Source organism: Octodon degus, unplaced genomic scaffold, assembly GCF_000260255.1.
Source record: "Octodon degus isolate 3935 unplaced genomic scaffold, OctDeg1.0 scaffold00153, whole genome shotgun sequence".
Taxonomy (NCBI): domain Eukaryota; kingdom Metazoa; phylum Chordata; class Mammalia; order Rodentia; family Octodontidae; genus Octodon; species Octodon degus.
In genome coordinates, this window is record NW_004524729.1 from 3,080,501 (window position 1) to 3,104,452 (window position 23,952).

Consider the following 23,952-nt stretch of genomic DNA (forward strand, 5'->3'; position numbering starts at 1 on the left):
CGCTCGCGGCCGGGACGGGGCCGCCTCCTCGGGCTCCGGGCGGATGCGAGGTGGCCCCGATCTCCGCTCAGGGTAAGCGGCGCGGGACCTCAGCGACCCAGGGCGCGCGGCGCGCTCCGCGATCGATCGGCTGTGTCCACCCGGCTTGGGCCGCACGCTCGCCTCCGGGTCCCCGCGGCCGGGCGCGTCACAGGCTCGGGCGCGGCGTCGCGGGTCGGGTCTCGCGGGGCAAGCGAGGGCGTCCGGGGGACCAGGGCCCAGACCGGGTGGTGATCGCCAAGGCTGGACCTCTTGGAGGGGGACAGGCGCTGCAGATGTCCTGCGGATCCACGCCTGGGGGGCAGCAGGGCGCCCTGGATCCGTGTGACCCCAGAAATGACCCGGCCGAAAGTTGTGCACGCTGGCTCCTCTCCGCAACCCCTTTCTACCACGTCTCCCTTCCCTTTGTCCGATATCAGCCAGGGGCTCTGGGGGACACATGTGGTGAGGCCTGTGTGTGCATGCCTGTCAGAAGGTGGGGTGCAGGGTGGCAGCCCTGGCCTGAGGCCCTCACCTGTCCAGGGCAGGACCAGCACCCCTACCCTTCTAGGGGAGAGGATAGCCGAGAGCTGGCAGTGGGGGGCTAGGCTGGGGGCTGGAGGTACAGCAGCCCTGGAGGGCTATGGCCGAGTGTGGCCCCTCCTCTTGTCTACCCACGGTGTTGTCACTACCCCCTCATTTCCAGATGTGGAAACGATTGGGCTTGGGGAAGACCTTTTGCAAGGTGGGCTCCCTTCCCACTTTCCTGTGTGGTTGGGGAAGGATTTGGAGTTCTGAGCTGGTGGGTGCTCCCGGCTTGGCCCAGGTGGGGAGCTGGCAGGTGGTGGGGACTGGCAGATGGTCACCTCTGCTGGCATGGAGGTAGCACCTGGGCTATGACCTTGGGCAAGGCAGTGAGCCTCCTGTGTCTCAGTTTCCTCAGTAGCTAACTGGGGAGGAGACTGGTAAGAGGGTTAAATGGGGTGCAGGTCAGAGGTCAGAGCAAGCTGGGCCATGGTGCCTTGGCTATTCCAGAGGCTGTGGCTGCTCTGTGGTGCTCATAGGAACCCATGTCGCTGTCCTGCTGCTCCATCTGTGGTCTGGGCCCTCGGGGGACACATGGTTCAGCGAGTGTGTTCTGTCTTACTTGGTGCCCTCACCCTGTGCTGGGAGGGAAACCACATTCCACGGCCCTCACAGGTCTCTGTAGGCCAGCCCCTCCCTCCTGCCTGAGAGTCCCCCGGACACTCTGGTGGCTTCCTCCTGCCTGGGCTGTGGGGCTGACCTTCTGCAGCGCTGTGACCCTGGGGCTTCAGAGCCCATGCGATCCAATCAGAGCTGGATTCCTAGAGGACACAGGCTTGGTCCTGGTGACCAGAAGGTGGGGTGCCTGAGTGGTTGTACCCACAGCTGTTGGTGGGTGCACGGCTGTCCCCTGCCTGTCCCTGTGCTGTCTGCTCGCTGCTAGAGAGCCATTTCCTGGAAACAGCATGGGAAAGTCTGAGTTGAGGATTGTTTCCACGCAGCCCTGGCTGCCTGATTATCGGTACCTCCTCCCGAGGAAGGACCAGGTGGCCTTTCTCTGAGCAGCCCTGGCGCCCCTCTTATCTCTAGAGACCAGCCCTGAATGGGCACCAGAGGACTGACTGGTTGGTCACCAGGATCGGCTCTCCATGGTCTTCCTGGCCTCAACCTCACCACCTAGAAAGCAGGAGGGGAGTCAGAGTGGGGTTTCCTACCACCATTTTTGTAGCACAGTAGTGTAGCGGTTCAGCCACAGTGGAAAGAAAGTGTTATTAGATTCCATGAGACACTGTCCGCAGCGGAGCCCAGTGCTCTTTGTGAGGGGAGTAGCAGAAATGTCACAGAAACTTCCGTGCCCAGCTCTGCATGCTGTCCGCAAGGGAGACCTGAGGGCCAGGCTCCCTGCGGTGTGGCCTGTGTCAGTGGTCACATCATTCCAGGAGGACACACGGGGACCCCTTCCAGTGCCGAGCACTTCGCTGTTATGGTGTGTCTCCCCGAGGCCCGCTCTGCTGAGCTCTGGGCAAGAATAGAGTGCCCCCTCTGAGAATTGTCACCTGAGGCTCATTCTAGGGGACATCCCTCCCCCGGAAGCTGGGCAGGTTTTCCCCATGTGACCTGTGGTCTCGTGTTTGCTGTGTGTGTCAGGACGGGGCTCCTTCCTGTGGCGCTGGCGGGGAGTGCTGCTTAGTGCCAGGGAGACACTGGTGCCTGGCTGTGTGCCCGGGTCACCCCCTCCGAGTTACTGCCTCCCTTGCAGGACAGGCCTGGAGGCTGCTGCTGGACCTGGTAGCGGTCAGGGACACCACTCTATCGAAAGCCCGGCGTGTGGCACTGCCCAGTGGCAGCAGCAGGCAGAGTTGGGTGTGTGGCACAGGGAGTGTCCCTGCGCCCAGGGACGTTAGCAATGGATCTAGGGAGGGGACATGACCGCGCCTGCCGAGGGGGTAGCAGGTGGAATACAGGTGTGATCGCGGCTCCGCCTCCTGGGAAGCCAGCAGGGACAGCGGCTACTCCACAGGCAGCAGAAGGAAGGCCTCAGGTTGGGGCACCCATCAGCCCTGGGGGGCCTGTGGTGCCAGTGCTTTCAGATCTGCTTTTTCCTTGGCATTCTTGTTGGTTTTTTTAAAAAATATATTTTAGTGCAGGGCCTACAGGTCTCACTGTACGTATCAGACTCGTAGTGATCCTCCTGTTTTCAGCCTCCCAAGTGCTGGGATTACAGGAGCACGCCACCACACCCAGTCCCATTCTCCCATTTCAGTGTGCTCTGGGGGCCAGGCTGGCACGGCATGTCAGGGGTTGAACTGTGGTCCCTGTGCCGGCACTCTAGGTAAGAGGTGAAAGTTCAAGGACTGTACAGTAGGCACCAGCTGTCTGGCATGGCAGAGCCTGGCTCCCTGGAGGTGACTGGTCCGTCAGCAGCCCAGGCAGGTGGCACACGGGGCAGCCCAGGCAGGTGGGCCAGGGCAGCTGGCACCTGTTTGGAGTGGCAGTAGCCCAGGGAAGGCGCAGGCAGGCCCTCTGACTCCTCTTCTAGCGGGCAGGGAGGAAGAGACCCAGGGTTTCCCTAACTGGAGAAAGCCACACTTCCTTCTTTGGTGTCTGCACGTGGCCATCGGAAGGGAGGGGCGGGGACGTGGGCTGTCACCACTAATAGCATTCCCCATCAGAGGCCATTGTTAGGATTGTTTGGCATGGGAGTTATAAGCAGGGTGGTGATTATGCTTAAGCCTGTGATTAAGGTCTCCTGTGGTTACACAGGAAATATTAGCTTATCAAAATAATAATAATAATAATTAACAATACTATGGAAATCATTCAGTCCACACAGTAGACAGGGAGCTGAGCGAGTCACCCAAAGACTCCAGAGCACTCACAGTAATACTTTAACACCTCCCTCCAAGTGGGGAAACTGAGGCACAGAGCTGTGGACAGCTGTGCCTGAAGCAGAACTGGAACTCGAACTCGGGGCAGGGGGACATTCCACACCAGGACATGACAGCTGTCTGCGGTCAGACGTGTGGTGTTGGCAGGAGACAGCAGCATCTGCCCAGACCCAGTGGCCTTCTGGTGCTTGGTGGGTCTTATTTTCATGACGCCTGGGCTCCCCCCTCAGGTGAGGATGCCTCAGTCCAGGGAGGATGCTACTTCCTGGTGTCCTCACTGGTGTGTGTGGGGCAGGGTGGGTGTGAGCTGGAGGCTCCAGGACAACCCAGGGCCCAGGCATGGGGCCGGCCGGGGGCGGTCTCCCTCTGGCCTCAGTTCAGAGCCCGTAGGTGCCCTCCCTCTGTGGTGACCGCCCCAGGAAAAGATTCTGGGACTGGTGGGAGGCTGGCTTGTCTCCAGAGTACCAGCCTCGGCTGGTGTTGTGGGGTATCTTGGGGGCAGGGCCTGTGCGGCTTGTGCCACATGAACCCTGCGCTTGCCTAAGCAAGTGCTTAGTCCACTGAGCTGTCTTGCTGGCCCTTGTTTTTGAGACAGGGTCTCACTATGCAGTTCAGGCTGGCCTTGGACTGACATTGTAGCCCAGGCTGGCCTGGAACCCCCAGCAACCCTCCTGCCTCAGTTTCCTGAGTGCTGGGTTCATAGGTGTGGACGATGAAGCCTGGCTTTTTCTTCTTCTTTTTCTTTCTTTCTTTCTTTCTTTCTTTCTTTCTTTCTTTCTTTCTTTCTTTCTTTTTTTTTTTTGAGGTACTGGGGATCAAACTCAGGACCTTGCGCTTGCAAGGCAAGCACTATGCTGCTGAGCTATTTCCCTGGCCCGGGCCTGGCTTCTGGTACCTTTTTAGAACTGTTTCAGACTTACAGAATAATTAATAGAATGATACAAAGTTTCTGCGCTACCCTGGCCCTCAGCTCCTGGTTTGTTTTGTTGTGGACACTTGACAGTGGTGTCTCTAACAGCAGTGTGGATGTGTCCAACGTCATCGTGTGTCTGTATCTAACAATCGTGTACGAAGGTCGCAGCAGTATGTATCCAACAGTGGCGTGCATGCGTGTAACAGTGACGGGTCTAATGGTCATAACCTGACGGTGCTGTATTAACGGTAGTGCGCCCGACAGCAGCACGTTCATGCCGAACAGTAGTGTACCAGTGTACGCAGCAGTAGTATGCGTCACAGCAGGGACAGTGGGGTGTCCAGGAGTAGTGTCTGTCTAGCAGTGGTGTCTTGGTAGTTTATCTAACATCAGCATGCTTCATGCCTGTGTAGCTCCTGAGCCAGAGTGGACACATTGTTGTGATGAACAAAGTCACGCTGTAGGCAGGTCTCTTGCCCGCCTTCGTGATAGCCTTCCTTTGTCCCAGAACCCCAGCCAGGTGCCGTGTCACCCTCGGCTGTGACTGTGTCCCCTTACTTGGATGGCCCTGGCAGTCTTGAGGGTTGGGTCTGTCCCGGGACCGCTCTCTTGCTGTTTGTGTGTTGGAGACTGGAATTTCCATGCTCCTGCTCTCTGTGTGGTGATGAGTTTGGGAGGGGACTTCATATCACAGGTCCTGTCGCCGTGACTTGTCACGGTGGGTCCCCGGCTGGCGTGTGTGTGCGTGCCTGCGCCAGCCGGTCCCTCTGTTGCCTCCCTTCCACGTGCTTTGGAAAGAGGTCACCGTGAGCGTCCACCCAGCAGGCTCCGGGAGCACACTATGCCCGAGCGGCTGAGTTACGTGGAGTTCTATGTGGATCAGCGCTGTCCCCTGCTGGTTTCTGCCATGCCTAGTGTTTTCTCTGTGCTTCCGTGCTGTGTGGTGGCCCGGCATCCTGCCCTGGCCCTGTCACCTGGCTGCCTGCACTCTTCCCGCCTGGCTGCAAGCAGCAGCCACTGCTCGGGTCCTGGGTCCCTCTGCCTGTGGGAGGTGCCCGTGGCTGCAGGACTTGGTGGCTTCTGGGCCCCTTGGGTACTGCAGCAAAGACACACATGCATACACACTGACCCGCACGCCTGCACGGGTCTGCAGCTGCCTTCTTGTGTGACCATCTCGGTCCCCAGTTGGGGACCTGGATTCCCACAAACTCCAGTCTGTACCCCCATAGGCCATTCTTGTCACCTCCTATTGCCGACCAGTGTGTTTTCATCCCAGGAGTGGGGACCCTCAGGGACATTTGATGCCAGTGCCCATGTATTGGGATCAGAAGCATTAGAGTGAATGCTGTGGAAAGAGCTTTACCAACTGGGGTGCAGCGTGGGTGCTGGTCTCTTTGCCCTAGGCCCCCAGAGTCCCAGCACCCCAAGATACTAGGCACTGAGGAGCTCTGGGAGAGCTACGGCTCCTGCCCCTCTCAGTGGTTCTGTGATGGGAGGGAGAGAGGAGGGGAAAGAGGAGGCCAGGCTTTCCCGACGCATGCCACCGGCCGCATGCATATGCCGGTGTAGTGGGCAGCCCTTTGAAATATGATGTGGGGCTGACTTTAACCCGGCTCCTGGGCAGGGGGAGAAGGAAAGACTGCTGGCATCTTTGACTTTGGTGCTTCGAGATGCGCTGCCTTCAGCTGGGGGGAGAGACGGGGACTTTGAAACGCTCTACAGAGCGGTGAAGACTCCTGCTTGCCTTTCTGGGAAATGTCTCTCGTGCGTTCTGGGAAATGCTTTCAGAGGCTGTGTGGGAAGAGAGACGGGTGGACACACGTCCTGCTGCCTCGGGCCCTGTCCCTCTCCCGTTGCTACACAGCAGGCTCTGGGGCCCACCCAGTCGTCCTAGAGTTCAGAGCAGGAGTCGTGCAGGGGGAGGTGAGCTGGGGCTCTGGGGACAGAGGCCAGCTGAGGGTGTGCAGGAGAAAGGAGCGGCTGGAAGACAGCAATGGGTGCCTGTCCTCGCTCCTGTCCCTCTTGAGATGCAGAGAGGCGGTCAGAGGGGCCTGCCTTCCACACAGCGTCCGTGGGCATCTCAGCAGGATGCCTGCTGGGCTGGGGTGCAAGGTGGGAGCATGGTTGGCAGCATCTCCACAGTGCTCGGGCGCACTCCTGCTGCCCTTCAGGGTCCCAGGGGTCCCATCGTGCCCTCCCACTGTGGCCCCCTCTGCTGTGGAGGCCAGGGTCCTGGTGCAGCCCTACCTGTGTGCCCACTAGAAGGCTCAGCTGCCTCGTCCCTGGGTCTGGTCCTGTGTGTGTCTGGGAACTGCTCTGTGCCCACACAGGACAAAGGGGGTTGTCCCCTCTGCTCTTGGATGGCCACAGTGAGAGAGAGCCTTTCCTGGGGGCAGGTAGAGAGGTGCTCTGGCTGCGGGGGTGAGGGGGAGCTCCCTGGAGGGGTGCAGCACCCCAGAGTGGGCCTGGCTGCGCTGGGGTGGCCAGGGGCCGCCATGCCTGCCCTCTGTCGGATCAGGGCTCACGAGGCCAGCTTCTTCGGGGTCGACTCCTCCCAGGTTCCTCCAGCCACAGCCAATGTGTGTCAGCTCCTCAGGGACAGGGGGTCATGGGGTCAAGGGACACTGGCTTGCGGTGTGACCCTGGCTGGCTACAGTGCTGGCTGCGTTTCCCGCAGGCCCTTACAAGCATGGAGCTTCGTGGGGTCACCTGAGCTGAGTCTCTGGAAGTAGGTAGAGCTTGCAGAAGCCCTGCCCAGCCTGGAACAAGGCAGTGGCACAGTGGGCACTGAGGTCTGTGGTCCTGCCTGGGGTGAAGTGGTAGGGGTGGGGCACCCTCCTCCACCTGCCCTCACCCTGACTTGGGCTGCCTACTCTAGTGCTGTGGCCTGGATTCCCCACTTGCCTGGGCCACCAGCACGTGTCCCTTCCTAGTCTTTGCTGGGCCCCACTAGTCCTTCCTGTGCCTAGATCGAGATTTGTGAGCCCACGTGTCCTGTGCAGTGGGCCGAGGCAGTTGCAGCTGACGCTGGCCTGGAGGCCCTGTCCTCTTCTCTGGCTGGACAGGTCATGACTGAGTCCTTTCTGGGGCCCCAGCATGCCAGGACAAAGCGGGTCACTATCCCAGGGCATCCAGAGCAGGGCGCCCCTGCCCACCTCTCAGTGACTGTGGCTGGGATGTCCCCACTACTTGGTCCTCCTGCCCAACAGCCCAGGCAGAGAGCCGAGGCCCGCTGCTCCAGGGCCCAGAGGTCTGACCCTCAGTAGCAGGCAGTGTTCTCCCACTGTGAGCCCTGGGGTGAGCAGTTTGGCATTTATACTTCTGAAGCCAGGAGGATGACAAGTTCAGACCCAGCCTGGGAAGCTTTGTGACATAGTGTCTGAACATAAAACAATAAAAAACAGACAAACAAAAAAACGGGCTGCTGGTGCAGTACAGTGTGAACACCTAGGTTCAATCCCAGGACTGCTAAAAATTAAATTTTAAAAAATAAAGTAAAATACAATTCCAAAGCAACCCGGGTCAGTGGAAGAGTGCAGAAGCCTTCAGCGTCACAAAGCCTGACTTTGGGACTGGAGCCTAGCGGGCGGCCTGCCACCTGGAGTCCGTGCAGGCCAGGCGCAGCTGGAGATGTTTCCCGGAGGCTCAGGGGTTGCACGCAGCCGACAGGGGGTGGGGGCTGCTGAGGGCCTGCCCTGCCAGGAAGCCTGTCCCAGGGAGCTAGTGACCCGTCCCGGGCGCCCTAACCAGATGGTGATCTGTGTCCCCACCCGCTGCTGGAGACAGCGAAGTGTGTGAATCATTGACACTTGAGGTTTCCATGTGTGGGAGTGGGCAGGGGAGGAGCCTCGGGGGCTGGCCGTCTGGGGTGACCCTGGTTCAGCAGCTTGGCATGCGGGGTGCCCTTCAGGGATGTGCTGGCTTTAGCAGCAGTTTCTCCAGCCGCTTGCCTGGGCTGGGATCTGAGAGGAGAACCAGAGGGCCATGTACCAGACAGGTGGCCAGGGACAAGGCAGACAGTGGCATGGGGTCGGCGGGGCTGCCGGGAGGCTCTGCTCTGTCTGGAGGCCCAGACCACCACTGCACAGGCACCCTGACCTCAGGAAGTCTAAATGGTGCAAGGGTGGAGTGACGGAGGGGGCTGCCCAAGGTGGGTAGGATGTGTTCATTCTTTATCGTTTGGAGACAGGGTCTTTCTTGCTATGTGGTTCAGGCTGGCCTTGAATTTACAGCGATCTGCCTGTCCCAGCCTCCTGAATGCTGGGATTACAGACATGTGTCACCACCCCCAGAGTAGGATTTAAAAGAGTGACCTTTCCTAGAGCCCGTGACTGGTCTGTGGGGCAGCAGGGGCGGCACATGTGTGACTTCGCTGCCTTGGAGTCTGTTCTGTGGAAGGAAGTGAGCCATGAGTCAACTGCCAACGCTCGGGCACCAGGGTGCGGCTGGTGGAGAGGCCCCGCCCTGCAGGGAGTGCCGCAGAGGCTGCAGGGTTGGGGCCAGGCAGTGCATCCAGTGGGCACCTCCTGGGTAGACAGCTTGGATATCCAGACGCGGGTGTAGCAGGTGGCCCGGGCTGAGTGACCCCCAACAGCCCCCATCCCAGGAGGGCGGGTGTCCAGGTGGCTGCTCAGCATCACTGCCTGCTCTGGGTGGATAAGGAGCCTGCAGTTGGCAGGTGACAGAGCAGAGCCCCATCCACCTGGTGCCCTTTGGTTGAAACCTCAGGGACCCACCAGGTGGGGCAGGGTCCCACCCTGTGTGCAGCCGGCTGTGCTGATGCCAGGCAGGCCCTTGGCTCCAGGGGCAGTGATGGGCTGGCGCCTCGGCCTGGAGTGCCTGTGGGTGGTGAGGTGTGCCAGAAGAGGGGTCAGTAGCCTTTCCCCAGCCGCATTGGGCACAACTGACCTCCTGCAGCCCTGGGGTGGCCTGTTCCCTCTGGCCTCCTGCCCAGGGCTCCTGCAGGTACCTCCTGCCCAGGGCTCCTGCAGGTACCTCCTGCCTGTGTCTGCTCCGCTCTACCCCTGGGCCTGCATTTCCTGTCACTCAGCCTCGTCCCGATGGTCCCAAATGATATGGAGTAGTCTGAGGGCATTGGAGCTGGACAGGGCTGGGCAGAGCCCCTTGCGGCCCAGGTGATCTGGGCCTAGGCTGCACTGTCCCCAGGCCATGCGGTGCTGTGTGGCCTACAGCTGGTGACCCGAGGCTCGAGCAGTGCCCCCTCCCACCCCTCGAAAGTGAGGTCAGAGATTGCTGTGTGCTCCTAGGGGCTCTAGATGTGCTGGGTGGGAGCTGACCTGGCAGTGACTGCAGCTGGTGGCTGCTCTGCCAGAGGAGTCCAAGGTCCCAGCACCTCCTGGGCAGGACCCAGGGGAGCAGTGCCTACAGGTTGAGGCTGGAGCAAGACCCAGCTGGCGCGGCTCCAGGCGGGAGTCCGTCCCTTGTCACTCCCGTCTCTCCAGAGCCATGGAACTGCCTTCCAGGAAGTGAGCCCTGGGGGGGAGAGTGGTGGGGGAAGTGGAGGAGCCTGGGGTGCAGGAGGCCCTGGCAGGGGGTGTCTGACTCTGAGGCCCAAAGGCAGATGGGGTGGCACAGGCCTGGGGAAGGCTGTGAGGTGAGGGGTGAGTTCCCTACTGTACCACCTGCTGGGGGGGAAGTGTGGCCACTGTCCCCCTGTAGCAGGCTGTGTGACCCCTGCATTGCAGCAGAAGTGGGTGAGAGGTCCCCACTGGCTTTTCTTTCTTTTTCTTTTTGTCTTCTTAGACAGGGTCTTACTATGCAATTCAGGCTGGCCTTAAACTTATTTTTGTAGCTTGCCGATCACACCCGTCCTGGGGTGAGGGTTAGGGGTGGAGAGCTGCTGCGGCTTCAGAGCCCAGGCTGGTCTCAAACTCACAACCATGCTCCTGCCTTAGCCTCCTGAGTGGTGGGATTACAAGCGCGTGCCATCATGCCAGGCTCCCTGCCTGGCTTTCTTCAGGGCCCATGCCCTGGTCCTCTCCCCCAGGCTCACTCTCCAGTGTGTGCTTTTCACTAGGCTGCAGCTGAATTCTTTGGGGCTCTCCCTCCTGGGCTTCTGCCTCCCCAGCTGTAGGGGCCTCCGCTCTTCCTGTGTCTTTGGCTGTGATGTCAGATGTCACATGGCGACCCCTTGATGCCACCCTTCTGTGTCCACATCCTGTCTCTGAGACCTGGCCACACGGGTCCAGGCCATGCAGCAGGTGGGTTCCTCCTCCATGGGATGACATCCCGGGGAAAACCAACTCTGTTCCCGCTGCTGCTGCCCTGGCTGACTTAATTGACAAATAAATGTTGTTCCTGTAATCTGGGCGTGTATAGCTTAGATAATCCACTGTTTAATTGTAGCATTAAAAATAGCTCAGTGAATTGCCCGCCCCAATGCACAGCAACAGAGGTGCTGCCTGGCTGCACCGGGCCAGGCTGTCCTGCTCACAGCTGGGCTCGGCTGGGTTCTGCTTCCTTGCGGGGGGGGGCTTCCCCGTCACACCCGGCCCGGGGTGAGGGTTAGGGGTGGGGAGCTGGTGCTGCTTCAGAGCCCAGTGGCAGGGTGGTGTTCAGTCTGGGATCTCCATGCTGTGGCTCCCGGGGATGGAATGAGCCCGGTGGTTGGCTTTCAAAAACTTAAGCGTCAGGCTTGCCCCCTGGGAAGGTGTCTGTCTCCCTGTCCTGCAGCCTGTTCCTCTAGACAGGGAAGTTGACTTTGGGGGCCAAGAATTTGGGCATGGAGAGATTGTCATGACCTATTTACAAAGTGTTTCAGAATCACTTGCGTGAATGTTTCGTCCTAATTCTGTATAATTAGAAGCTAGAAATCCTACTCCGTGGTTATTAGTTTTCACCAGCGTAACCTACATTAGAGCTATCTCTGTGTGGATTTTCAAAAAAGAAAGCATTTGAACAAAAATACAAAAGGAATTGATGTTATCTGCGCTGTTCTTAAATGCTTGGGAATTACGTGGTTGCGTAAGTACGTTGGAGCCTCTCGCTAGCTCTGCTCTATTGCAATTTCTGCTTTACCAACAGCAGAGGGGAGACTCTTGTAGAAACATAAATTCCTACCTCAAGGCTGCTGAGCCTGGGGTCTCCCTGCCTGGGTCTTTCTCTTGGCCTCAGGGGAGTGAGACTGTGTCCCTGCAGGTGACCCTGAGGGCATGCATTAGCTACCCGTGAGTCTCCGTCCTCGGGGGCCGCTCACTGCTGGGTCTGCGCTGGGCAGACGTAACCCGGAGCTCAGGGAGGGCAGGCGCATCCTGTGTGCTGGTGCGTGCTTGGAGCAGAGGTGGCACACAGCCTTTCTGTCCGCTTTTCCTGCTGGAGCTCCAGTGCACAGAACGGGCTCTCACAGTCCTTGGGTCCTGACAGCTGCCTTCAGGGATCTCATGCGGCCTTTTGCTGCTCAGAGCCCCGATGATTCCCCGTCTCTGGTGGTTCTTCAGCCTTCTGTACCCCAAGGCCCCGTGCCCCACGTCCTGGCTCTCCGTCCCTTGCCTTCCTGGGTCCACCTTCCTCTGGCCAGCGCCGCCTGTTCTACCCACGCAGTTTGTCCTGAGTCCAGTCCTCCTGTTCGATCCAAGAGCTGGAATCCACCTCCTCCACACTCAGCTACTTCCCTAGCCTTTTTTGTTACTCATTTTGAGACAGGGTCTCACAGAGTTGCTAAGTTGCCTAGGTGGGGCTTGAATTTGTGATCTTCCTGCCTCAGCGTCCCAGAGTACCAGAATTGTAGACCCGCAGCTCCGTGCCCAGCAGCTTACCTGCTCTTGGACGGGGATGACTTTTCCCGGTTTGGTTTCCCATGTGCTGAGTCTCGGTGTGTGAGGGGCCCCCTCCCTGTGTGACCCTCACTCACATTGTAGCCTGTGGCTGGCTGTGCCTCTGCAGAAGTGAGGTTCCCCTTGTTCTGGCTCTGCGGAGGGAGGGTTCTGAGTTCTGAGAAGAAAATGGAGCCATCCCAGACACAGCTGTGGGAAGCCCCTCCTTCTGTATGGTACCTTTGACCCCAACCAGTCAACTCTGATCACTAGGGGACTGCCTTCTCCCCCTGGTCCTGCTGCAACTTACCCTATGTGCAGCCCCCCCCCCCCCCCCGGTGACACAGTTACACTGAGCTGGGACTTCCCACCCCGAGCCTTACCCCCAGCCCCATCCCCATTTGGCCACCCTCTCTCCTACCCAGGAGGCTGAGTGGGCCTGTGGCCACCCAGAAGGGCGGGTACGTGTGGGCCAGCATAGGATGATCTCCTTCCTTGGAATTCCCTTTGTGCACCCCTCTGTCTCTGCTCAGATCAGCACCATGACCGGGGATCACTGCCACCGGTCACTGCTGTGGAACAGACAGACTCCAGGGTGCGCCTGCCATGCGCAGCTCCAGCCCTAGTGGGGGCCCCTTGAGCTGCGTCTGGTTAAATCACATTATAAAGAGGTGTCGGCCTCTGCAGGTGAGCGTGTGGACGGACAGCAGGCGTCATCTGGCCTTCCTGCAGAGCCACACCGTGAAGCCGGAAGTTGGCCAGTCTCTGTCACCTGTGGGTGTCGGCAGGTGGCCTGGGCTCCTCCTGGGTGTGTGCACTTGGCCTGGTCCTTGTGTCTTCCTGTCTTAGAGCCAGGGCAGGGGAATTTGGAGAGGAGGCCCCAGGGCCACATTCCGTTGCCATGGGGAGCCCTTTCCCCTCTGGTCACCAAGACGTGCCTCTTGGTGGAGCTTTGATGGCTCAGAACAAACAGGGCTCTGCTTCCAGGATGGCGCCACCTGCTCGTGCCTGCCGACCTGTTGGGCTGGTTGAGCCAGGTCTCCGAGCCTGTGTCCCTGCGTCCTGCCCTCTCTGGGAGGCCACTGCGCAGCCTTTGGGCTCCGGGCGGCCAGGTGCTGCGGGAGGCAGGTGGAGCAGCCCGCTGGCCTGACAGTGCCAGCGCAGAGCCCGCTCCGGGCCGGGCTGACTGCTGGCGGTGGCGCCCGGAGGGAGCTGCTGGGGAGAGAATCTTTCACCTCCGCGTTCCAGGCTGGGTTTTCCTGGAGGACGTGGTCCGGTGCCCAGAGGCTTTCAGGCTCCAGATGATGTGAGCTTCAGCTCTCTCTCTCTCTCTCTCTCTCTCTCTCTCTCTCTCTCTCTCTCTCTCTCTTGTTTCAGGTGGTTTTCTGGCACGGTTTTAATTAGGACAGAAACAAGTGCAGTCTTATAGTTTTATTTCCGAGTTACTATTCTGGCCAAGTTTCTGCACAGTGCAGCTCTCTTTTCTGTTTCGTCTTACTTTTTTTGACTTTTCTGTGGTGCTGGGGCCTGAACTCAGGGAACGCGGAGCTACATCCCCATCCCTTTTTATTTTGCTCTGAGGCAGGGTCTCATTGAGTTGCCCAGCCCGGCCTGAAACTTGGCGAGCTCCCGCCTCAGCCTCCTGGGCACTGGAAGGGCAGGTATATACCACTGTTCCTGGCTAGATTTTATTTTGTGTTTGTTTTTGCCTTTCGTTGCGTGTAGAGCTTGCTGTCAGAGGCAGCGGAAGGGAGCGTGTTCTGGTTAGTTGTATGTTTTCTGTGTTAGCATTTGGCAGCAGCCACCGTTCTGGAGAGGCAGGAAGGTTCTAGCAAGACGTGTGGGTCCCTTGCTGCCCCCATGAGTGGAGTCAGGGAAGACTGCCACTGGGAAGGAGGCAGGAAAGGGTGGGTGGGCTGCCGGTTTGCGCTTGGCCTTCTTGCTAAAGGACCCAGCGGTGGACAGCGCTGGACCACCCCAGCGGGCGCTGCCTGCCCCCGTCAGTTGCCTCCTCTCCGCCTTTGTGGGCAGAGCAGCCCAGGCCCCGTGATTTGCTGGCTGCCCAGCCCTGGCTTATCGGTGGTTCTGATCTTGGCTGGGGACATGCGGAGCTCTCCCTATAGCTGCCCTCAGCTGCAGGCTGGAAGGGCGAGGACCCTGAGAGGAAGTGGGTTTCATGCAGCCCCGAGCTCTGGGTGGAGAGTGATACCTGCGCCAGGAAACAGGAGCTGCTGCCGAAAGCCAGTTCCTGCAGTCTCGTCCATGTAGCTGCCAGAGTGACCTTGTGGACGGCTGGCAGTGTGAGCCACGGGAGGGGTGTGTGTGTGTGCGTGTGTGTGTGTGTGTGTGTGTGTGTGTGTGCATGTGTGTGTAGGTGTGCTGGGAGTGCTGGGGACAGGTGTGGGGTGAACTTGGCTGCGCACCTGTGCTGCCCACAGAGAGGCATGCTGGGTGCTCTCTGCTGAGGAGGCAGACACAAGGTTTCGGGTCACATTGGGTCACTCTGAGACCATGCAGAAGCCCTGGGACGAGCTGCAGAGTGGGGAACTTGGGTTGTGGACTGGCAGGGCAGGGGTGCTGGAGGGTTCTGCATGGGGCGGGGCAGAATTGTTCAAGATGCAGTCCTCACTGGTGCTTTCAAAGAGTGATTTGCAGATTAAATTTTTGGGGGTGCCTAAGAATTGAACTCATGACCTCGCGCTTGCCAGGCAGGCGCTATGCCACTGAGCTGTATCCCTGGCCCTCGCAGAGTGCTTATGCACGAAACCTCCCCGTGCAGTCGCTAGCCACCTGCACTTCCGGTGTGAGATGAGCTCTGGATTGAGGCCCACTGGTGCCATGTAGGAGGAGAGGGGAGCACCCCACCAGTCACCCCCCGGCCAGAGAGGCCCGTGCTTGTGGATTCTGCCCCCTTCATGAGCAAAAGGAAACCAAGATTGGGTGACCATCGCTCAGCAGCAGTGGCAGTCCAGGCTCCCCTGCGGGTCCCAGCTGAGTCTTGCTACCTTCTCCCTGCGCAACGGGCTGGAAGGCGAGTAGTTCCAGATTCCTCTTCCCAAGCCACCTGAGGTGTGCTGTTTACCAAAAGAGTGGCCAGAGGACAAAGGACTCTTTAAGTCTTAAAAAGTTCTTCCCATAGTGTCTGCTTTAGAAGTTGTTTTATGACTTCATTTATCTTTAAAACTGTATTTATTTTAGTGTTTTGGGGACAAGTTGCTATGTGTTTCAGGCTGGCCTTGAACTCACTAAATAGCCCAGGCTAGCCTTGAACTCAGTAGATAGCCCGGGCTGGCCTTGAATTCAATGGGATCCTCCTGCTTCAGCCTCCTGAGTGCTGGGATGACAGGCCTATGCCATCACACCTGGCTCAGTAATTAACTTCTGAAGGCCAGCCAGACTCAGGCTGCCCTCTCTGGGAGCTGCCACCAGCCTATAGCTGATCCTGAGTTGTCACCCAGAGCTGCTGCCTTCTTTTCCTGGTGGCAGGGTGTTGGGACATTGTGCTGGTTTTCTGTGGGGCCCCCGTGGAGGGGGACAGGGAGAGGGGCCCACCAAGTCTTACTAGAGCGAGGGACGGGGTAGGGTTGTGGCCCTGTGGGGTGTCAGCTTGGCACCTCTGTCTCCCATCCTGCTGGTGGCCTTTGTCCCTGTCCTGTCTCTCTACTATGTGCCCTGGGCTTCCCCTCCCCCTATCTCTGATCGGCATTGGTTTGTCCCTCAGTTACACGGATGCTGTCCCTGCGGGACCGGGAATGCAGGTGTGGGCCTTGTGCACGGGTCGCGTTGCATGAGGAGGAAGTAGTGGCCGCACAGAGGGGAGCAGCAGGTGGTGCCCCTTTTCCATCACCAGATCTCGGGCTCATGCAGCTGGGGGCTTTGGGGCCAGAGGACTTCCTGGAGGGAGAGGTGCTTAGCAGGGTGGGAGAGCAGGGATGGCCCTGGTCCCCAGCAGGGAGCGGAAAGGTGTTCACTGGGGGACTGCTGGGTGAACAGTACAGAGGGCTGTCATGCACAGCGATGGTGACCCTGGCCAGAGACTGCCTGAGGAGGACAGTGTGTGTCCTTCAGGGCCTGCCCAGCCCGTGGTCTTTGTGCCAATCCAGGCTTGCCCCAGGGGGAGCCCTGCATGCCCAGCAAGAGCAGGGTGGTCCCGTCTTGCCCATAGGCTCCATCCCTTGGTTTTCTGTTTGTTACAGGTGTGAGGATGAAGTCAGGTCCCTGGGGCCCCATCTCCTGCCTGTGCACAGTGACCCCGGAGTAGGGCCGTGTCCTCGGCGGGGTGGGCTCCCCCAACCCATAATTTTTTTAACAGTCTGCACCTGACGTGGCCTTTGCTCCCTTGCCGGTCTCCTGGGGCCACCTTCGTGGGTGCCCAGGCCGGGGACCCCTCCCCTGAAGTCGCACGGAGCAGGAATCGTGGGCTCTCAGGCCCACCCTCAGAAGTGTCCAGCTGCACCCTGCTTCCTGCCCTGCACCTGCCAGCCGGTGTGCCAGGAGGTGGTGTCCTGGGCGTTCCGGTGCCACCGTTCTGGGTAAATTTCTTTTGCTCCTCTCCTGCCGCGCTTTGGATCTCAGACTCTCCCAGGCCTCGGGCCAAATGGGGTGGCCTGGGGAAGCTGCACTGACTGGGTAGGCTCCGCCTTCCTTCGGGGATCAGCCCATGATCCACAGGTGATGCGTGTGGGCAGGGCGAGGGCTCGGGGTGGGCAGGGCGAGGGCTCGGGGCTGCCCGGGCTGCCGTGAGCCGAGTGCGCCACGGACCATGGACTGCGGCCGCAGGCACCGCGAGCTTGTAGGAACGCTTCCTCCTGATGTTGGTTTTCTGGGCTGTTCCTCGTGGTGGTGGACAGCTGGCTGAGGCTCCCATCCCTTCCTTCCTACTGAACCCACACAGGGCTGGCTGGGGAGCCCCAGGCTCCTCACTTCCCCACCCTGTGGCCCTCCTCAGTGCAGGAACCCCAGGCCCTTTCCTGCCCACGTGAAAACAGCACTGTAGGAAGCCAGCCTTGCGCTGTGCATCCTTGCGGGAGGAGGAGGTCCTCGGGGCGGAGCCACGGCTCAGCAGGCCGAGCTGTCTCCCTGTGCCTGCACACTTCGCCCGTGGTCTGTTAGCGAATGGAGGGAGCCTCTTGGGGTGAGTGGAATTGGCATTTTGCTCCTTGTTAGTGCAAGTTAATGACCTTGCCTGGGTTTAAGATCTGCTTATATTTTTTTTGTTTTCTGCACGCCGACTGTATCTTGTGTCCGTTTTTCTACTGGCTGTTTGTCAGCATGAGACACATTACTTCTTTGAGACAGGTGTTGAAGTATTTTCCTCCAAACTATGTTTGATTTTGTCTCACAGGAACTTGTTTTTGGGGTTTTTTTGAGGAGCTGGGGTTGGAGCCCAGGGCCTGGTGCATGCCGGGCAAGCCGCCTACTCCTGAGCTACACCCTGGCCCAGGGAAATGGGCACCAACACACGCTGCCCTATCCCGCTTCGGGTCTCTGGGGAGGGCCTGTCTGCGCCCCACCGCCCACCCCAGTCACGGAGAAGCCCCCTCTCCATTAATCCTCACGCAGGCCCTTGGCGTGTGCAGGTGACCTCAATAGCTGTGAGGCGTGGGTCTGACCGTGGCGTTGCCCACTCAGCTCCCTGGTGTGCCGGTGTCAGTGATTATAGTTCAGTCCTTCCCTTCTGGGCTCCCACGCCACCTGGGTCTGCTTCTGGGACCGCTGGCCTACCCTGGCCCGGCTGCTGCTGCTCGAGGGAGCGGCTGTGGCCCTGCCCAGGCTCACCACGACACTCTGGCTGTTCACGCTTCCTGAACCTCCCAGTGTGCCTTCATCTCAGCCTGTCTTCCTCCTCTAAAACCTTCATGCTGTTTATTTAGGGGATATTATTAAATTCATAGATAAAGCTGGGCATGGTGGCACATGCTTGTTGTCCTAGCATTCAGGAGGCTGAGGCAGGAGGATCACTTTGATAGGTCAGCTTGGGCTATGCAGGGAGACTTTAGCTCAAAACAAAGCTCATAGAGTGCCTTGCAGAGGTGTGGCGCGCTCTGCCTCCTGCAGCCCCCTGTGGGGGTCGTGCCCACCGTTCACAGTTCAGCCCCCTGGCCGTGGCTCCACGCGCAGCGCGGCTTCATCAGGTACCTTCATGGTGTCGTCACCAATGTCACCAAATGTCACCACCTTCGACCTGAACCTCTCTTCTCAGACTGAAACTGTTCGGATTGAACACACACAGGCTGTTCCTGCCCCGAGCCCCAGGCAGACGGCGTTCTGCTTCCTGTCGCTGTGACTGACCCCCGTCGTGAGCTCCTATGTCCCGCTGTGCTTGGTGACGGCTGCGCTCCGTGCCTGTCCCCGAGTGTGCACACAGATGCTGGCCTCGGAACGAGCCTGGCGTGCAGGTGTCTGCCTGAGCCCAACCTCTGGTTCTGCTGGGTACGGAACCAGAAGCGGGGCTGCCGGCTCATCCCGTAACTCCATGGGGAAGTCCAGGGGAGCCGCCGCTCTTCCCCGCCCCGCCTGGCTGTCGCTGCTGCAGGCCAGGCCACACCTGTGCTGCTCCGCACACAGCTCCGGCTCCTGTCCCCGCTGGGCCTGCTGTGTGACCAGAGCAGACCCTCCTCTTGAACAGCTGCAGGCGGCGTTTCCTCTCTGAGCCCAGGCTTCCTCAGAAGCCTTTCAGAGGGGTCACAGTACCCGACGCGGGTCGAGACCTTGTTTCAACACTGCCATGCCCCAGTGGGCTGGGCTGCGCAGGCGCTGAGTGGGGCTGCCCCCAGGGCAGAGTGCTGCCATCAAGTCACCGGGGTCCTGAGGCCACACTGCCCGCCCCTCACTCCCTGCTCTGCACCCTTCTCCCCACTGGGCTGTATCCACCACTTGCACCTGGACCAGGCCGCCATCCTCGCCTCTCCTGGGTTGCAGGTGCCTGGGCTCACGCTGAGCTGGGACAGGGACCCAGCACCTCATGGAGGCCTCGCTTGCACCTGCCATTTCTGCTCAGGCTTGCTCTGGCAGGAGGGGCTGAGTGGGTCCTGCAGCGCGCAGGACAGCTCCTTCGTGCCCTCAGCCCTCTGTGGCAGCCCTGGGCTATCACCGTCTGTCTCCAGGTGCTGTGATGCATCCTCCTCCCTCCTAAGAGCAAAGGCCTGCGGCCACGAGGCGACACTGAGGGCCGCACTGCAAGCCTCTCCTCTGCCCAGGCACACAGTAGGTGCCTGTTAATGCTACTTAGGTGGCTCAGTCGCATTGTTCTGGATGTCCAGTGGACGAGGCTCTGGGCCCGCGTCATTGCTGTTACCTCTTCCTACTGGGTGGGGCGTGATGCTGGCAGAAGTGTGCCCGTGAGTCCCAGCAGGTGCAGCCGCCAGGCACAAGCTCCTGGTCTCCAGCAAGTTCAGCCGTAAAGTCTCCCTCACGTGCCGCTGCTCCGGATGGGGGCCGGGCCAGGTGCCTCTCAGACCTGCGAGTTCCCAGCCTTCAAGTCATTAACAGGCCTGGACAGGTGTATCATCCGCAGCCTGGGACCAGAGTCCCTGCTGCCACCTGCCTCCTTCCCGTGCTGCCCACCCAGCGCTGCGGCGGGGCTGGCACTGCGCAGGGGCTGCTCTGTGGCCCTGGGAGTGCCCAGTCACGTCCTGTGCCCACGTGTCATGCTGAGTGTGGAGGTGCTCTGGAGGGGCCTACTTCCTGACCAGCAAGGAGGGCACCCTGGGGAGAGCTGTGACACCCCAGCCCTGCCGCAGTGATGGCAGTGGTGCAGAGGAGGGCTTCTGCTGGGAGTTCTTAGGCGGCTTCCTGGGGCTTGGCTTATCTGTGCCTGCAGCCGAACATCTGGCTGCCTACCTGCTCCTAAGGCGTAAGATTTTCGTGTTGGTCAGTGGCATCCTTGAGGCCATACTGCCAAGTTCCCCTCTCAGTGCCACAGGCAGATGTGCCTGAGAGCTGCCCAACAGCACCCTGGCGAAGACCCCGAGGGGCTCAGTTGAGGGCAGGCGCTGGGCTGAGTGCCCCGCCCAGGCTGAGCCCCTCACGTTTTGGGCATTGTGGTCCTGGCCGCCTGCTGCCCGCAGCCCTCTCCCCTGTGGCTCTCCCAGTCCTGCCTACCACAGCATCCTGGGCTCAGTCCCGGCTGGGAAGCGTGGGGTGACACTGGCACCATGTCAGGCACATCCCGGGCCTTCATCCTGGCTCTGCTTGCTACGGTGTGGCAGCCGCTGAGGCCCGGTGGTAGTGACACTGGGAGCTGACGCTGTATCTAGTTTCTGAGAGCGGGTCTACATCTCTGCCACTGTCACCACAGCTGGCCAGGTGTGGGCCTCTGGCGCCATCCCACATTGCCCAAAGCCTGCCTGAGCACTGCCTGGAACCAAGGGAGAACCTTTATCCACCAAGCCGAGGGCATGGCCCACGTCCGGGTCCGTGGCAAATAACCCGTGTCAGGAAATCGTAGGACACGAGGATGATACCACCCGGCCTTGACACTGAGAGTGAGGAGCGACTGCTAAGCCAGCTGACAGGTAGGGAAACTGAGGCTGGGGAGGCGAGGTGCAAGCCGATAGCACAGCAGGCGCACAGCCTGACTGCTGTACTCACGGCCGCCTCCAGGATGCCTCCCAGCATGCACCTGGTACCTGTTAGCAGCCCGCACATAGTGGCCCTCCTCCCTCTCCAGGCCAGGCATGGGGCACTGGCGAGGCCACAGGCCAAGGCCCCCAGGGTCTGGCTCTCTGCAACCCTACCCCTTGATAACTGTGGCAAGGCCCAGAAGGGGCAGATGCGGCCTACCTTGGACAGATGAGTTCCTGCCCACCTTCAGCCGTGTGACAGTGGCCATGGGTCTGTGGTAGAGTGATAAGCGGCAGATGGTGCTGAGCACAGCTGGGAAGAAATAGGAGGTGCCTTGGAAAGGCTCAGGATGAGGCACAGCCCAGGCAGGTCTTGGAGGTCAGAGGGGGAGGTCTAGATTATGGAGACCCACTGCAGCCCCAAGCCCCCAAGCTGCAGTGGAGCCTTCTGCAGATGCCCCTGTACCCTGAGGCCCGTGGGCCCTGGACCAGCCAACCTGGCCGAGTGTCCCTGCCTCCAGGGCTGCCTGGCCCTCGGGGGTGCCCAGGGTCACCCTGCAGTCAGACCGTAGCTCCTGGCTCCTGCGCCTGCGCACCAGGCCTGCAAGGTGGGAAGCGGACGTTGATGTCTGCAGCCCTGCACTGGGATGCCGCGGTGCTGCCATTCATAAACACCAACTGCTGGGCTGTCGGGAGTTGTGTGAACTCCTCGGTAGATGTGAAAATCTATAAACGTAAAGTTAGTAAGACTTCAAACAAGTGCAGGTAGACACCAGGGTCTCATCACCCAGAGTCGCTGTCTCATGTTTTGCAGTGGTGTGCTTGGGTGTTGGGTGCCTTGTGTCCGAGTGGTGAAGTCCCAGGTGCTGACAGCTGCTAGCCAGGGTGAGGGTCTCACCAGTGGCTCAGGGTATCCCTCCCCGTCTGTAGCCTGTCCACATGTGCAGCAGTGACAGATGATGTTGACATGCCATGTGGAGGTGGTAGCGAGGCTGGCGAGACGTCCTGTGCTAATGTTGGGGTTACGGAGGTCCTGCGGCGGCCCAGCCTGCGGGACTGTGGTGGAATTGGGGAGGGCAGTCTCTCTGGGTGGCCTTGAGGTGGGGCAGGCCTGCATGCGTCCTGAGGCTGGCTTTGGGCAGATGCGGACAGCTAAGGGGATAGGGTCACACCCAAGTCCCCCAGGGATGTGGGTCCAGGGACATGGCTGGTGGCTGGGAGCTGTGTGTGCATTCCGGTCCTTGGGTCCCTCCTGTGGGGAGTTAGGGCACAATAGGGCTGGGTCTTACCAGCATCCTGAGCCCTGGGGCCCTGGGGCCCTGGGGTGTTGTGCAGGGGAAGCTTGGCGTCCAGGGCAAAGTGGAAGTGGTTTATCTGGGGTGGCTGGGTGTGAGGGGCACAGCCAGGCAACAGTAAGAAGCTGGAGTCTGGCTCTTGCCAGCCTGGGGTGGGAAAGGGAAATGAGGGCGCCGGTGGTTCCCAAGCTGGAGGCGGACACTGCCTCCTTTGTGTGCCCAGAGCCATTCAGCGCCTTCACAGGCCGCGCGCTCGCGCCCAGGGCTGCTGGACTCTGTCCCGCTTGCACTGCGGGCTGGGAGCCTGGGGTGCCGGGAGTGCCTCCTCTTGGCCCTACCCCACAGGTGCCGCCCTCCGCAGGCCTTTCTGTGCAGCTAGCTCTACAAGACATGTAGTTATGGGGTCCTCGGCGTGTGCCCCCAAATAGCTGCGGCTGAGGTGTTCAAGCGTCCGCTTCCAGGTGGAGGTATGGGGCCAGGCTGGGGCGTGTGGGGCACACTGTGTGAGGGATGGTGGCCGTGCCGGTGCACGTGCTGCCCAGGCAGGGTCTGATGAGGGATAGCAGGGGCTGCCGGGAGCAGCAGGGCCCGGAAGCTGTGTGGGTGGGGGCTGGGCCCCACTGAGGAGCTGTGGAGTGGGGCTCAGTGTCCTGGAGTGACAGGGCAGGGAGAAGGCTGGCGGTGGGGTGCCCTTGCGAGAGTGGCTGGGCCGAGGTTGGGGAGTCTGCTGCTCTGCGGAGGGGGTGGACCAGCCACTGGGCACTGGGTGTCGGGCTGCCGGGGATGGGTCACAGGGCTGCAGCATCAGGACAGCAGGCGCTGTGGCACCTGGCAGGACAGTGTGGGGAGGACAGCTCTTGCTCTGGAGTCACACAGCGGATCCAAGACCCTGTCTTGGGGTGCAGGCTGGGGCGCAGGCCATCCTGGCCTCTGCCTTGCTTCCCTGTGTGGAAGTTGGGGTTGCTGGGTGGCATAGTGTCCCTTTCTGATGTGTGCCTCTAGGGACCTGCGTAGGACCTTAGTGGACACGGTCAGGAAGAGGTCCTGAGCACAGGGTTATCCCAGCTCAAGTGGGACACAGCTTGGTCCAGATAGGGTGCTGGAATGGACTGGAGGGCACCCTCCCCAGGCCAGGAATGGAAGCACGACTAGGCTGGGTGCCTGGCCTGGTTTATTGGTGTGGGGTTCTGACCTCCCAGACTGCAGTGTAGACATTTGTGCTGCTACAGAATCCAGGCGTTGCCACCAGAGAGTGGAGAGTGGCCTTCTAGGACCCTCGTATAGAGAGCCCTCCCGGTCTTGCCAAGGCCCAAGAAGTTTATATTTGTAATCCCGTGGAGAAGTTACAGGAATCCTAGTGAGTAATTCCAGTCTACCACTTTAGTGCCACCCATGGCAAGAAAGGACAAAGACGCTGAGGTATTTGTAGGTGTGGGGAGCCAAGGGGTCCTAAGTCCAGCTGGGAGGTGGCTGACCAGAACAGAGGCCTCGACCCGGGGCCGGACCTACGTTTTATTCATTTGTGAAGGAGAGAGAGGCTCGGGGCTGAGTGACTGAGTGACTGAGAATAACGGGAAGTAGGTGAGTGCGTGAGCGGGGGCCCCCCCGGGTCGGAAGCCTGAGGCCACCTCTGCAGTGTGCAGAGAGAGGGACGTGCGGAGTGACCTGTGTGGCACAGCTGCAGTGGCATCTAATGTTTTGCGTCGGTGCTTTAGCTCCGGCGTGTAATGCTCTGTGCCCTAGGGAGTCAGCCTCTGCCCCGAGGCTCCGTCCTGGCCAGTCCCAGCTGGCCCCAGGCCATCCCAGCCGGCAGTGTGGAGCACAGCTCTCCGTCCTGCCCGGCCCACGTGTTTTTTGGGGGTTGTGGGGTGGGGCAGCACTGCCCAGTCACCCTATTTCAAAGGCCACACACCGGCACCTCAGCTAGACCAGTTGCACTGCCAAGGCCAGTTGAAGGGATGAGCAAAGCCGGAGCCA

At 60.1% G+C, this 23,952-nt stretch overlaps 1 protein-coding gene across 2 annotated transcripts in view; it reads left to right on the top strand.

The window, feature by feature from the left end:
- The first annotated feature begins 6 nt into the window (after nt 1–6).
- Nucleotides 7–23,952, top strand: part of Gramd4 (GRAM domain containing 4) — a 68,465-nt gene continuing 44,519 nt past the window's right edge. Inside the window, exon 1 of one of the 2 annotated variants that reach the window (XM_023702550.1) lies at nt 7–72. In XM_023702550.1, coding sequence (XP_023558318.1) covers nt 44–72 — 29 coding nt within the window. In that variant the 5' untranslated portion in view covers nt 7–43. Of the gene's footprint in view, nt 73–13,402; nt 13,423–23,952 lie in introns of those variants that run through there. The other variant, XM_023702551.1, reaches the window with a different exon arrangement.